This window comes from Carcharodon carcharias, chromosome 3 (genome assembly GCF_017639515.1).
Source record: "Carcharodon carcharias isolate sCarCar2 chromosome 3, sCarCar2.pri, whole genome shotgun sequence".
In the NCBI taxonomy this organism is placed as follows: Eukaryota; Metazoa; Chordata; class Chondrichthyes; order Lamniformes; family Lamnidae; genus Carcharodon; species Carcharodon carcharias.
In genome coordinates, this window is record NC_054469.1 from 62,644,187 (window position 1) to 62,659,525 (window position 15,339).

General features: G+C 47.1%; 1 protein-coding gene across 1 annotated transcript in view; it reads right to left on the reverse strand.

Moving 5' to 3' along the window:
- plxdc2b (plexin domain containing 2b) overlaps positions 1-15,339 on the reverse strand; it is a 475,098-nt gene that overhangs the window by 120,850 nt on the left and 338,909 nt on the right. Inside the window, exon 8 of the mRNA XM_041184992.1 lies at positions 12,526-12,621. Coding sequence (XP_041040926.1) covers positions 12,526-12,621 — 96 coding nt within the window. The remainder of the gene's footprint in view (positions 1-12,525; positions 12,622-15,339) is intronic.

Here is a 15,339-nt window from a genome sequence, read left to right on the forward strand (position 1 = left end):
GGCCAAGTAGGATTTATCAGTGAGGTTGAGTGCCTTGGGCTACAGGAAGATATAGACGGGATGGTCAAATGGGCAGATAAGTGACAGATGAAATTTAACTCTGAAAAGTATGAAGTGATACACTTTGGAAGGAGTAATTTGACAAGGAAGTATTCAATGAACGGCATGACACTAGGAAGTTCTGGTAGGATTTATCCTGCTTTTTATGCACAGGACACACCAGGGCAATTTTTCACATTGCCAGGTAGATGCCAGTGTTGCTTGGCTAGGCCCCGGCAAGTTCTGGAACACAAGTCTTCAGTACTATTGCTGGAATATTGTCAGGACACATAGCCTTTACAGTTTCCAGTGCCTTTAGCCATTTCTTGACATTACGTGCAGTGAATTGAATTGGCGTCTGTGATCACAGAATCATACAGTGCAGAAGAGGCCCTTCGGCCCATCGAGTCTGCATCGACATGTGAGAAACACCTGACCTACCCACCTAAAAATCCCATTTACCAGCACTTGGCCCATAGCCTTGAATGTTATGACATGCCAAGGAATTTTAAAGGATGTGAGGCAACCCGCTTCCACCACCCTCCTAGGCAGCACATTCCAGACCATCACCACCCTTTGGGTAAAAAAAGTTTTTTCTCACATTCCCCGTAAACCTCCTGCCCCTCACCTTGAACTTATGTCCCCTCATGACTGACCTTTCAACTAAGGAGAACAGCTGCTCCCTATCCACCCTGTCCATGCCCCTCATAATCTTGTACGCCTCGATGGGGTCGCTCCTCAGTCTTCTCTGCTCCAATGAAAACAACCCAAGTCTATCCAAACTCTCTTCATAACTTAAATGTTTCATCCTGGGCAACATATTGGTGAATCTCCTCTGCACCCCTCCAGTGCAATCACATCCTTCCTATAATGTGGCGACCAGAACTGCACACAGTACTCCAGCTGTGGCCTCACCAAGGTTCTATACAACTCCAACATGACCTCCCTATTTTTGTAATCTATGCCTCGACTGATAAAGGCAAGTGTCCCGTATGCCTTTTTCACCATCCCACTAACATGCCCCTCCACCTTCAGAGATCTATGGGCACACACGCCAAGGTCCCTTTGTTCCTCAGAACTTCCTAGTGTCACGCCGTTCATTGAATACTTCCTTGTCAAATTACTCCTTCCAAAGTGTATCACTTCATACTTTTCAGAGTTAAATTCCATCTGTCACTTATCTGCCCATTTGACCATCCTGTCTATATCTTCCTGTAGCCCAAGGCACTCAACCTCACTGTTAACCACCTGGCCAATCTTTGTGTCATCCGCAAATTTACTAATCCTACCCCCCACATAGTCATCTATGTCGTTTATATAAATGACGAATAATAGGGGACCCAGCACAGGTCCCTGAGGTACGCCACTGGACACTGGCTTCCAGTCACTAAAGCATCCTTCTGTCATCACCCTCTGTCTCCTACAACTAAGCCAATTTTGAATTCATCTTATCAAATTACCCTGTATCCCATGTGCATTTGCCTCCTTTATAAGTCTCCCACGTGGGACCTTGTTAAAGGCTTTGCTGAAATCCATATAAACTACTTCAACTGGACGACCCTCATCTACACACTTGGTCACCTCCTGAAAAAATTCAATCTAATTTGTTAGGCATGACCTCCCTCTGACAAAGCCATGCTGTCTATCCCTGACCAAACCTTGCCTCTCCGAGTGGAGATAGATACTCTCCTTCAGAATTTTCTCCAATAGTTTCCCTACCACTGACGTAAGACTCGCTGATCAGTAGTTCCCTGGCTTATCTCTACAACCCTTCTTAAATAGCGGAACCACCTTAGCTGTTCTCCAGCCCTCTGGCACCTCCCCCATGGCCAGAGAGGAATTAAAATTTTGGGTCAGAGCCCCTGCAATCTCCTCCCTTGCCCCCCTCAGTATTCTGGGACACAAATCATCTGGACCTGGTGATGCTGGGGACCTCTGGAGGAGGCTGAGATGGATCATCCACTTGGCACTTCTGGCTGAAGATTGTTGCAAATGCTCCAGCCTTATCTTTTGTACTGATGTGCATGGCTCCCCCATCATTGCAGATGGGGATATTTGTGGATTTAATATTGTGTAAGGAAGCAGGGTTCATTAGTGATGTTGTAGAAAAAGATCCACTGGGAAAGAATGATCAATATCATTGAATTCCATTTACATTTGAAAATTACTTGCTCCAATCCTAAACAAAAATATTAAACTTAAACAAAGCCAATTATATAGTTATGAGAGGAGAACTGGCTAAGGTAAATAGACTGAAAGGGATGAAGGTAAATGAGCAGTTAGAAACATTTAAAGAAACAATTCAAAATATTTTTAAAAAATACATTCCGTTGAAAAACAAAAGCTCAGTGAGGAAGACCAATCCATGGCTCACCCAGAAAGTTAAGGATATTATAAGATTACAATGTTGCAAAACACAGTAGCAAACCTGAGGATTGGGAGTGTTTTAGAAACCAGCAGAGGGCAACCAAAACATTGATGAGAAGGTGAAAAATAAAAGATGAGAGTAGGCAGGAACTGGAACTCTCTGTTCCCGCTAGCATCGGGCATGTTTGGCAGCGTGAAGGTCAGTGTGGCAAGAAGGCCAAAAATCAGTTTCACGATGTTGTGAAACCAGGGGCAGGATATTGAGGTTGGCAGTGGGGGCGGGGCCTGCTCGCCAACATGTAAAATGACGTGGGATTTCAATTTTCAGGTCGGTGGGGGCGCAGCCAAATCAACTGCGCCCGCCGACCTGTCAACGGCCAATTGAGGCCATTTAAAAAGTAATTAGACTAGTTAATGGACCTGGTCGTCCAACCTTAAGGTTGTTGGGCAGGCCGGGAGCCCAGGCGGGCTTCAGAAAAAGCATGAAACCTCATACACGGGCAGGATGAGGTGTTATGTAAGTTTTTAAAAATTTAATAAAAGTTTTCTTAAAAGTGATGGACATGTCCCAATTCATGTGACAGTGTCACATGAGAGGACATGTCAGGGAAATTTCATTTCTCTACATGTACCATTTCTAAATTTGGCGCCAATCTTCCTGAGGCAGCACTTAGCATCAGGGAGGTGAGTGCACTCTTTCACATGCACGATAAAGCGCACTCCCGGTTTAGAGAATTCCCCTGCCTGCACAGGGAGCGCATAGCGCTTCCTGGTGGACGTCACGCTGGTCAGGCCTTAATTGGCTTGCCCACGTAAAATGGCGGCGCGCCCCCGATTGGGGGCATCGATTGGACGCGCGCCTGCATTCACCCGCTCCTGAACTTCCCCCCCCAACGGGTGGTAAATTCTTCCCCTGATTAAAATTGCCTGCTCCGCCCATCGGACATTCGGAACTTCATGGTAATGCATCTGCATATCACTATAAGCCCAGACCGCTAGAATCATCCCCCCCACACTGGATTATCTGAGCATGTTGGTGTGCATATATAAGGCATGCACCTGGCGAGCTGCACTTCGGGGGGAACTTGGAGGTGAGTGCACAATAACATTGCACAGCGTCGCCAGGGTCGCCTGTTGGACTTCAAGGTCGAGGCGCAGTGCATTGAGGCAAGGGCACAGGCAAGTCGCTGTTTCCCGGCTGGCTGACAGTGCGGTGCTGTAGCAAAGGCTTCCCTGCGGCTGAGATGAGTTGGTGGGGGCGGTGCAAGGGCTGCACAATGCGGTTGAGGCAACTTGGGCGGGAGGGCAAGGGCTGCGTTGCAGTTGATGGTGGTGCACAAGCTAGTGCAGGGTGACGAGAAGCGAAGCGGCCACACATTAGGGAAACTTTGCATGAAGTGACCATTCCTCCACAGCTAGGTCAGTTCAGACGCAGCCACATTGACATGTTTGGAGTCAGGCCTCTTGCGTATCTGTCCACTCAAGCAATGCAGAGGCATGAAAGTGCCACCAAATATTCCAGAGCTTTTCACCCCTCGCGCACCAACTGCAAACCAATGAGTTTTAGTGGACTGCAGAACAGTTCAGCGACTGGGCAAATTGTACAATCTCCTTGCTAAAGCTGGCCATGGAGTAGTCACTGGTGTAGGTGCTCACAGCCCCTTGCAATGTCATCATCCCGGTTTGGACCAGTCTCCCCCATGGTTCAAGATAACAGTGCAGCCTTGCAGTGTGAGTTAGGAGAATCCCTGCACCTGAGTTGAGAGCACAACATGCAGTCCAGTGGGCGAGTGCTGCTGCCAATTGGTCAGGTGGAATGGAATGGAGGTGGGTGGGGAATTGGGCAGCCATACAGTGCACTAAACTCTGGCCATCCAGTGGTTGCCAGCACTCTCCAGGATGCGTTAAGGGGCCTTCAGACTTAATCAAGAGACGCTCTTAGTGTCTCTCTCTTGCATCCTGCAGGAGGGGTACATCAGGAACATGGAGCCTGGTTGACCTAGCTGTATGCCTCATGGCATACAGAGAATGGAAATGAAGGAGAAAGGAGCGACGGAGGCACCTGGCTGGGCAGAGGGAGGAGCAGCACTGTCTGGGAGAAGGGCGACTGGGACTCCCGCACATGCTGCTGAAGAGCCACAGCAAGTTGTTGCTGGTTGGTGCTAGCCAAAGATGCTGCCTTTCATTCCTGCAGATGACTAAGAACCAGTGTCACTAAAGACTGTGCATGTGTAGGGAACTAGTCAGTCACATCTGCCAGTTGCTGCAGGATTTGTTGTCACAGGGGCATGGAGGGCATCCACTTGCAATGGCTTGAAAGTGACTGCGATGCTCAATTTTTATACTTATGGCTCCTTTCAGGTCCCCACAGGTCTCCTCTGTGGGATCTCACAAGCCTCCACCCACAAATGCATCCATGAATTCATGGCCATCTTTGCGAGGGCATACAACTTTGTGCATTTCGCCTAGGACCAGGAAAGCCAAGAAGCAATTGCGCTGGGATTTGCCCAGATCACATGGTGCCATCAACTACACTCAATGCTCAGATCTCCGTTGCAACATGCGGTCAACTATGTCAACCTCAATGGCTTCCATTCGCTGAATGTTCAGCTGATGTGCGATCACCACAAACGCATCCTGCAGCTTAGTTCCCAGGGATTATCCTCGACTCATACATCGTCAGTCTGTTACAGGTCCCTGAAGTCTTCCAGAGTCCAGAGAGGCTGCAGGGTTGACTCTCAGGGGGCAAGGGCTACCCGCAAAGGACGTGGCTGATCATACCTGTGCGGCGGCCTCAGACTGCAGCAGAGTGAAGGTATAAGGAGGCTCATGCTGCAACTCGCAACTTGGTGGAGCAAACCATTGGGAAGCTGAAAATGAGGTTCCAGTTCCTGGACTGGTCTGGTGAAGCCCTGCAATATAGTTACAGAGGGTGTCATGAATCATCGTCGTCTGCAGCGCCCTTTACAACCTGGGGAGAGGAGCTGTCTGAGGGGAAGATAGAGGAGCTGGACACCTCCTCCAATGTGGAAGACCACGATGGGAATGAGGATGAGGAGGTCCTCGAAGGCGACAATGACGGTGGTGAAGGCATCGCACTGGCCAGACGAGGCAGGTGCACTTGGGAGGCCCTCATAGCTGCTAGATTTGTGGGGGATGATGATGACATGCGGATATTGAATCTGTGAATGTTTGACCCCAGTTCTGGCTGATGGTAGCTGACATACGCTCTGTAATAAGGTTGCTGTCATGGAGATGCAATGGAGGCCCTAATAGTCATTTGATTCCAGGAGGATGATGATGACATACAGTGAGGACACTCCACAGATCTTCACATAGACTCTGTGAATGTCTGACTCCTGTCTGGCTGAGGGCAGCTCATTTGCGCTCTGTGATCAGGGTCATATCATGGAGATGGAGCTGTGAAACTTAGTTGTGCCTGATCCTTTGTCCACCTTCAGCACCTGACCCCTTCAGGAGCACAGCATCACTGGTCACAGATGCTGAAAAGATGGGGACCAGCCCCACTTGAAGGATTTTGAGAGCACACAGGGAGTATGATAAAACTCTGTGATGCCTGCCCATAACATTCTGGCACCAATGATAAGCATCATTGAGGTGCAGGTATCAGTTATGTGTCCAGGTAGTGTGAGGCCAGCCCATCACTTTGGTCTGAAGGCTGCACATAGCACAGGGAAGGGGCCCTGGACTGAGACACCTGCCTTTATCTTGTGCAGGAAGGTTTCACATCTGAATGACATGAACACTGCTCATCAGAACAAGGAGCCATAGGCAGGGAGGCATTCTTGGGAATGTATTAAGAAAGTGAACGTTATGTACAAGTGATTAACACCGATGCTAGGTTGTGCAACTACATCTTTTTAACCTTCCTAAACCTGCCGCTACATCTTGGTGCTCCCTGGACATCCACAGCAGAGGCGGAGGCAGCCAGCTGACTGCTACGCCCTGCCTGTGATGACCTTGGCAGGTGTCCTCTGGAGGGCCGAGATCTGCAGGGCTCTGGCATGCTTTCCGGGACCTGCTGTGTGGCAATGGCACCCTCCTCGGCCTATGGAGGTGGAGCTGCTGGGGTCACAGGAAGAAGGGATGCGGATGGGCTGGACGTTCCTGGAGTCACCTGGTTGGATGGCCGTGGGATGTTGAGCTGCTGATCCTCTTCCCTACGGGTGCCTGACAGCTCCTGGCTGATTCCTTAAGGAGAAGAGGCAGCTGGAGTGAGATCAAGCTGCCCCGCACCCCTCTCATGTACATACTGCTGGAGGCCAACTATGGCGTCAGTGATGGGGTTCAGCCTGCGCAACAGTGCAGGACCGATCCCTGGGTCAAGGTCTCCATGGCGGCCACTATCCTACCAGTGTTGACCTTGGTGTTCTCAGCCTGAAGGTGGACAGGCTCTTCCAACTTGCCTTGCAATCTGAGGAGTGCAGCAGACGTCCCATCCTGATGTTCCTGAGCTTGCCTTTGCAGCTCCAGCAACTGTGACATAACCGAGTCCAGATGCTTGTCATCTGACTCGGACTCAGCATATGTCTGGCTTCCAGCAGTCCTGTGAACCTGGAAAGTCCCTGCCGCCGCCTGCTGTGGATCAGACAGTGCGATGTGCTCACCAGATTGTGATCCCGTGGATTCTAAAACTAGGTTCCAGCAAGGTGTGTGTCTCTGTGCTGGTGGAGGGTGTGAGAACACTGTGACATGGACTTCAGGGAGGGTGCCTCCAGATTCCTCTTCAGAGGGTTCTTCGGGGCTTAGTTGGAGGCCCTGGATCGTGCGCTCCTTTGGTTGTTTGGCAGATGTGCCTGTAAAAGCAAGGGGAGGTAATTTAGTGCACGGCAGTGAAACAGGGCACATCACTCAGAGTATGGTTGTCTGATGGATGTTGCACTGCTGGATCCTCACTTGGTAGACCACCACCGACCTGACCATCAGCACAGGAACAGTCCAGATCCTCGCTAGCCAGCTGGATGGCTGTTTTCAAAGTTCGTGAGTACCTTGATTTCAGGCATTCTCCACTAGTCTGCGACCTATCCCTCTTGTTGTGTGCCTGCTTATCCTGCATGAATAGAGATGGAGAGAGTATAAGTAGGATGCCCGCCAGGCCAGAAGATAAGTATGCCTGGCCTGTATGGGTGGTGAGTCGTCCCATGGACAGGATGAGGACAATGAAAGTGTGTGTGGCAGAGTGAATGGTGATGTCCCTTGAACTGGCAGTGAATGAGATCACTGTGGGTATGTGATGGGTTTGTGAGTGTGTGAGTTGTGAGTGATGAGAAAAGTGACTTACCGTGGTGGAAGGGAGGAGATCATTGCGGCTGTGGGTGGCTGTCCTCTTTTGTAGGGTGTTGGTGCTGACCACCGCTGCCACCACCTCTCATGCTGGATTGGTGGTGTTGCTGCCACACCTGTGGCCAAAGCAGGGGTAGAGGACATCATGCTGGCCTCCACTGAGTCAAAAAGCCGCTTGAGACTTGGTGGTCTTATTACTACTGAATTCAAAGCCTGCATCTCGAAACATACAAATTGCAAAAATGGGTTTTGACAGTTGTTTCAAGTTTCCCTCTGGGATTTGAACAACTCAGCCTTTATCATCGGCTGTGTCATAATACAATGAAGAGACAGAGTAGTGTATCAAAATTTGCTGATGATACCAAGCTAGGTGGAAAGGTAAGCTATTAGGAGGATACAGAGAAGCTACAAAGAGATATAGCAGATGGAGTATAATGTAGGGAAGTATGAAGTTATTCACTTTGGTTGTAAGAATAGAAAGCAAAGTATTTTTAGAAGGTGTGAAACTTCTAAGTGTCGATGTTAAAAGAGACTTGGGTGTGCTTGTACGATGAATGCAGAAAGTTAGCATGCAGATGCAGCAAGCAGTTAGGAAGGCAAATAGCATGTTCGGCTTTACTGCAAGGAAATTGGAATACAAGAATAAAGGAGTCTTGCTACAGTTGTACAGGGTTTTGGTGAGACCACATCTGGTATACTGAGTGCAGTTTTAGACTCCATATTTAAGAAAGGATATACTTATATTGGAGACTGTGCAGCGAAGGTTCACTAAATTGGTCCCTGGGATGAGGGGATTGTCCTATGATGAGAGGCTAAGTAAACTGAGCCTATATTCTCTGGAGTTTCGAAGTATGAGAGGTGATCTCATTGAAAACTACAAGATTCTGAAGGTGCTTGAAAGGGTAGAGGCTGGGAGACTGTTTCCACTGGTTCAGGGGGCACAGTCTCAGGGTAAGGGGCTCATCATTTAGGACTGGGATGAGGAGAAATTACTTCACTCAAAGGGTTGTGAATCTCTGGAATTCTTTACCCCAGAGGGTTGTGGATGCTCCATAATTGAATACATTTAAGGCAGATTTTTGGTCTCTCGGAATTAAGGGAAACGGGGAGGGGTGGGAAAATGGAGTTGAAGCCCAAGATCAGCCATGATCGTACTGAATGGTGGAGCAGGTTCGATGGGCTATACGGTCTTCAGTTGCTCCTATTTCTTGTGTTCTTATTAAGGAAAAGTTTGCAGCATGGAGCGGACAACCACAAATTTGGAAACACAATCAGGGCTGTACTGCAAAATACTTCCTGAAGAGTTGCTTGAGCAACTGCTCTTGATATCAAGGCAGCATATGATGGATATGGTACTAAGAAGCCCTGGAAAAACTGTGGGAATACCCTCCAGTGTCTACAATCATTACTGACACGAAGAATAATTATGATTGTTGGAAATTCAGTAAGTTTCAAGGTACTGGTGGATAAGGAAAACAGGAGTCCTTGGGTTAAGGTGCTTAATTGGGGGAAGACTAATTATAACAATATTAGGCAGGAACTGAAGAATCTAGACTGGAGGCGAATGTTTGAGGGCAAATCAACAATTGACATGTGGGGAACTTTCAAACATCAGTTGATAAGAATTCAGGACCGGCATGTTCCTGCTAGGATGAAGGATAAGCATAAGGAACCTTGGATAACGAAGGATATTGTGAGATTATTCAAAAAGAAAAGGGAAGCATCCATAAGGGCTAGAAGGCTGGGAACAGATGAAGCCCATGGAGAATACAAATTAAGTAGGAAGAAACTTAAGCAAGGAATCAGGAAGGTTAAAAGGGGTCATGAAAAGTCACTGGCAACCAGAATTAAGGAAAATCCCAAGGCTTTTTATACATATGTAAAGGGCAAGAGGGTAGCCAGGGAAAGGGTGGGCCCACTCAGGGACAGAGGTGGGAATCTGTGCGTGGAGCCAGAAGAAATGGGAGAGATACTGAATGAATACTTCTCGTCAGTATTCACCAAAGAGAAGGACTTAGCAGTCGATTTGTCTAGGGAAGAGTGTGTAGGTAGCCTGGATCATGTTGAGATCAAAAAAGAGGAGGTGTTAGGCGTCTTGAAGAATATTAAGGTAGATAAGTCCCCAGGGCCAGATGGGATCTACCACAGAGTACGGAGGGAGGCAAGGGAGGAGATTGCTGGGGCCTTGACAGAAATCTTTGTATCCTCGCTGGCTACGGGTGAGGTCCCAGAGGATTGGAGTATGGCCAATGTTGTTCCATTGCTTAAGAAGGGTAGCAGCGATAATCCAGGAAATTACAGGCCGGTGAGCTTTACATCAGTGGTAGGGAAATTATTGGAGAAGATTCTTCATGACAGGATTTACTACCATCTGGAAGCAAATGGGTGTATTAGTGAGAGGCAGCATGGTTTTGTGAAGGGGAGGTCGTGTCTTACTAACTTGATCGAGCTTTTTGAGGAAGTGACAAAGATGATGGGTTAATTAGTAAGTTTGCAGACGACACCAAGGTTGGAGGAGTTGCAGATAGTGAAGAGGATTGTCAAAGGATACAACGGGATTTAGATTGGTTGGAGACTTGGGCGGAGAAATGGCAAATGGAGTTTAATCCGGACAAATGCGAGGTAATGCATTTTGGAAGGTCTAATGCAGGCAGGAATTACACAGTAAATGGCAGAACCCTTAAGTGCATCGATGGGCAGAGGGATCTGGGTATACAGGTCCACAGGTCACTGAAGGTGGCAACACAGGTGGATAAGGTAGTCAGGAAGGCATATGGCATTGGCAGGGGTATTGAGTATAAAAGCTGGGAAGTCATGCTGCAGCTGTATAGAACCTTGGTTAGGCCACACTTGGAATATTGCATGCAATTCTGGTCACCACATTACCAGAAGGATATAGAGGCATTAGAGAGGGTGCAGAGGAGGTTTACCAGGATGTTGCCTGGTCTGGAGGTTATTAGCTATGAGGAGAGGTTGGAGAAACTCGGATTGTTCTCACTAGAGTGATGGAGATTGAGGGGCGACTTGATAGAAGTTTACAAAATTATGAGTGGCATAGACAGAGTAGATAGTCAGAAGCTTTTTCCCAGGGTGGAAGGGTCAATTACTAATGGACATAGATTTAAGGTGAGAGGAGAAAACTATAAAGGTGATGTGTGGGGCAAGTTTTTTATGCAGAGGATAGTGAGTGTCTGGAATTCGCTGCCAGAGGAGGTGGTGGAAACAGGTACGATAGTGGTGTTTAAGAAGCAGCTTGACAAATACATGAATAGGATGGGAATAGAGGGATACGGACCCAGGAAGTGCAAAATGTTTTAGTTGATGGGCAATATGACTGGTGCAGGCTTGGAGGGCCCAAGAGCCTGTTCCTGTGCTGTACCTTTCTTTGTTCTTTGAAGTCAATCATCTCAACTCCAGCGAGTTTCAGCAGGGAACTGCCTTAGTCCAACTGTCTATATGTACTTAACTGACATACTTGACTTCATCATAAAGTCAGGATTGGGGCCGTACAACAATATTACTGCAGCGTTTAACTCTGTTCATAACTCTGTTTGTAATGAGGTGGCTGGTGCCAGCTTACAGCAAGACTTAGGCAGCATCCAGATTTGGGCTGACAAATGGCAAGTAACAATTGTTCCACATAAGTACTAAACAATGACTATTAGTGCATTGAGGTAACTGTGGGTGGAATTCAACACCATCCGCTGGCGGGTTTGGTGGCGGGGGGACATTCAATCTGGTGGGAGGGTGGCAGGCCGGGACCCCACCATCCTCATGCCACTGCCCCAGTTATGGTGGGGAGGCCCATGGATGTCCTTCCTACACTGCTGCCAATTGAGGCCATTACTTGGGCAATAAATGCCTACTTAAGGGCCTCATTCCACCGCTGCTGGCATTCACACCTTAGTGTGTTTGCTTGAGGGCACCTGGGTGGGGGACCGTTATTGGACATTCAGTGTCTGATTGAGGGACACGGCATCAGAAAAGGGGTACATCTGAAAGCAGCCTCCCTGCCCTTGCTGCCGACACCCCCCTCATGACCCCCATCTGCAACCTCCATCCTACCATCATTAACCTGTGCCTGGGTCCATGGCAATCCATGGCTTTTGGTAGATGTAGTATTCCCAGAAGCCATCGCATCCCTGGTGGCACTGCTGAGCAATGAAGAGCTGTCGGCGTCTGATTGGCCAGCAGCTCCTGACAGGCAGGACTTCTGCCCCTCTACCCTTGGTGTCCCTGAACCCAGGGAAGGCCTGCCGCTGCTCAGTTAAGTGCCTGATTGGCACTTAATACTGGCGGGTCTTCCTGAAAAGAGGTAATGTGGGCCCCTCGCTGGTTCTCCAGCTGTCACCTCCATTAAATATAGCCCATTGAGCGCTATGAACAGGATATATTGCAGTGCTTCAACAAGATTACTTCAACATCTGTTAGGTCCATGATCTCTAATAGCAAGAAGGACAAGATCAGCAGTCGCTTTCATATTCCTCCATGTTGCATGCATCATCTTAACATGGACATATAATGCTGTTTCTTCATTAGCACTAGGTCAAAATCCTGGAACTCCCTACCTAATATCGTCATGCCAATGGTATCAAGACAAAACTCCAGTGTTTCAAGAAGAAGGCCCACTATCATCACCTCAGGGCAACTACAGATGGGCGATAAATGCAGCTTTGCTAGTGTCGTGCATAACCAAACAACAATTAAAAAATAACTGGACACATTCACCTTAGTGCTTTTCCCCAACATGGTGCTCGAAATAGGGAACTTTTACAGCACAGCTAGAAATTAGATGATTGACAAATTAATACTTACTGGCGAGAGGGCTCATTTCAACAGCTGACATGTTAGTGACCTTTGACATCTGCAGTTCGACCCGGTGGTATTCATAAATAGTTCTTCTGCGTACATCTGCAATGTAGAATGTACTATTGAAAGGTTATAGTTTTGCACTGATGTGTTTGCAGTTTGTTCTTAATAATGATTTTTTTTTTACATTTAAGGTGTTGGTAGTTCGGGAATACAATAACCTTCCCAAGCCTGCTGTTATTTTTTTAATTGCTTGAATGGCATATGATTCTAAAACATACACTAATATGACAAAAATAAAACTATCCACAGTTAAGGATAGATAATTGCTGCTGTACAACTAAAAGGGGCTACAAAATACTTGCTTCTTAATTTATTTGGCTCCTTCCATCTCAAGTGCAGGAGAGCATTTATCAAACAAAATCTGTTCTTACATTGAACGAAAACTAGCCCAGAGGGTTGTTTTTCAGCATGTTAAACACAAAAAGGTTAAATATTCACATCAGAGACATAAAAGAAAGAAAGTCTGCCCACAGCCATGCTGCTAACACCATGGCTGGAATTTTTCCCTTGTGCCTAAAGTTCCATGGCAGGACCCGGAGCCCGGAGTGTTCCCCGTTGCTGGTGGGAGGGGACGATTCTGCCCAATGAGTGCAGCCATGCCGAGATATGTACGCTTGCCTATCACACAGGAAGTTTTAAATGGTGGTAAAAGAAGAACTTGCATTTCTATAGCGCCTTTTACAACGATAGGGTGCCTTTTCTGTTGTAACATAGGGAAATGTAGCAGCTAATTGTACAAAGCAAGGTCCCAGAAACACCAGTGAAACAAATGAACAGATGATCTGTTTCAATGGTGCTGGCTGAAGGAAGGGCAAATACGTATTAGCTCAGACACCAGGAGAAATCCCCTGCCCAATTTTGATTAATATCTTTTCTTTATTTGTCATGGGACATGTGTAGCTATCACTGGCAAGGCCAGCATTTATTGTCCATGCCCAATTGCTCTTGAGAAGTTGGTCGTGAGCTGCCTTCTCCAAACACTGCAGTCCACGTGGTGTAGGTGTACAGTGCTATTAGGGGTGGAATTTCAGGATTTTGACCCAGTGACAGTAAGCAATGCTAATATATTTCTACGTCAGGATGGTGTGTGGTTTGAAGGCGAATTTGCAGGTGCTAGGGTTACATGCACCTGCTGTCCTTGTTCTTCTAGGTGGTGGAGGTTGTGGGTTTGGAAGGTGCTGTTGAAGTAACCTGGGCAAACTGCTGGAGTGCTTCTGGAAATGGTGCACACTGCTGCCACTATGCATCGGTGGTGGAGTTGGTGAATGTTTAATGTGGTGGATGGGGTGCCAATCAAGTGGGCTGCTTTGTCCTGGATGGTGTTGATGATTTTTTGTGAACATACGAAATAGAAGCAGAAGTAGGCCATTGGCCCTTCAAGCCTGCTCCATCATTCGATAAGGTAATGACTGATCAGTTTGTGTTTCGATTTCCACACTCCCACCTATCCCTGATAACCTTTGATTCTCTTGTCTAACCAGAATCTACCTCTGCCATAAAGATATTCAATGACTCTGCCTCCACTACCTTCTGAGGCAGAGATCGAACAACCATCCGAGGGAAAAAATTCTCCTCATCTCTGTCCTAAAAGGGCGATCCCTAATTCTAAAACAATGCCCCCTGGCTCTGGACTCATCCACCAGGGGAAACATCCCTTCCATGTCCACCTTGTCAAGGCTGTTCAGGATCTTATATACTTCAATCAAATCACCCCTCACTCTTCTAAACTCCACTGGAAACAAGCCCAGTTTGTCTAACCTTTCTTCATAAGACAACCCACTCATTCCAGGTATCAATCTAGTAAACCTCCTCTGAACTGACCTCCAATGCATTTACATTCTTCCTTAAATAAGGGGACCACAACTGCACAAATATTCGAGATCTGGTCTCACCAATGCCCTATATAACTGGAGCAAAAACATCCTTACTTTTATGTTCAGTACCTCTCTTAATAAAGGATAGCATTCCATTAGCCTTTTTAATTACTTGCTGTATCTGCATACTAACGTTTTGTGAATCATGGACTAGAACAGCTAGATCCCTCTGCACTTTGGAATTCTGTAGCCGTTCTCCATTTAAGTAATACTCTGCTTTTTTATTCTTCCTGCCAGTGAACAACTTCAAATTTTCCCACATTCTACTCCATCTGCCAGATTTTTGTCCACTCACTCAACCTATCTATATCCATCTGCAATCTCCTTATGTCATCTTCACAATATACTTTTCCACCTTATCTTTGTGTCATCTGCAAATTTAGCTCCCATGCCTTCACTCCCCTCACCTAAGTCAATGATATAAATCGTAAAATGTTGAGGCCCCAGTACAGACCACTGCGGGACTCCACTCGTCACATTCTGCCAATCAGAAAAAAACCCATTTATGCTTACTCTCTGCTTTCTGCCAGCCAGCCAATATTCTATCCATGCTAATATGTTACCCCCTACACCATGAGCTTTTATTTTCCGCAATAATCTTTGAAGAGGCACCTTATCAAATGCCTTCTAGAAATCCAAGTACTACAGGCTCTCCTTTATCCACAGCATATGTTACTCCTTCAAAAAACTCTAATAAATTGGTTAAACACTAGTTCCCTTTCACAAAGCCATGCTGACTCTTCCTGATTACCTTGAGTTTCTCTAAGTGCCCAGCTATAAACTCCTTAATAATCGATTCTAACACCTTCCCCACCACTGACATCAAGCTAACTGGCCTATAGTTTCCTGTTTTCTGTCTCCCTCCCTTCTTGAATAGAGGGCT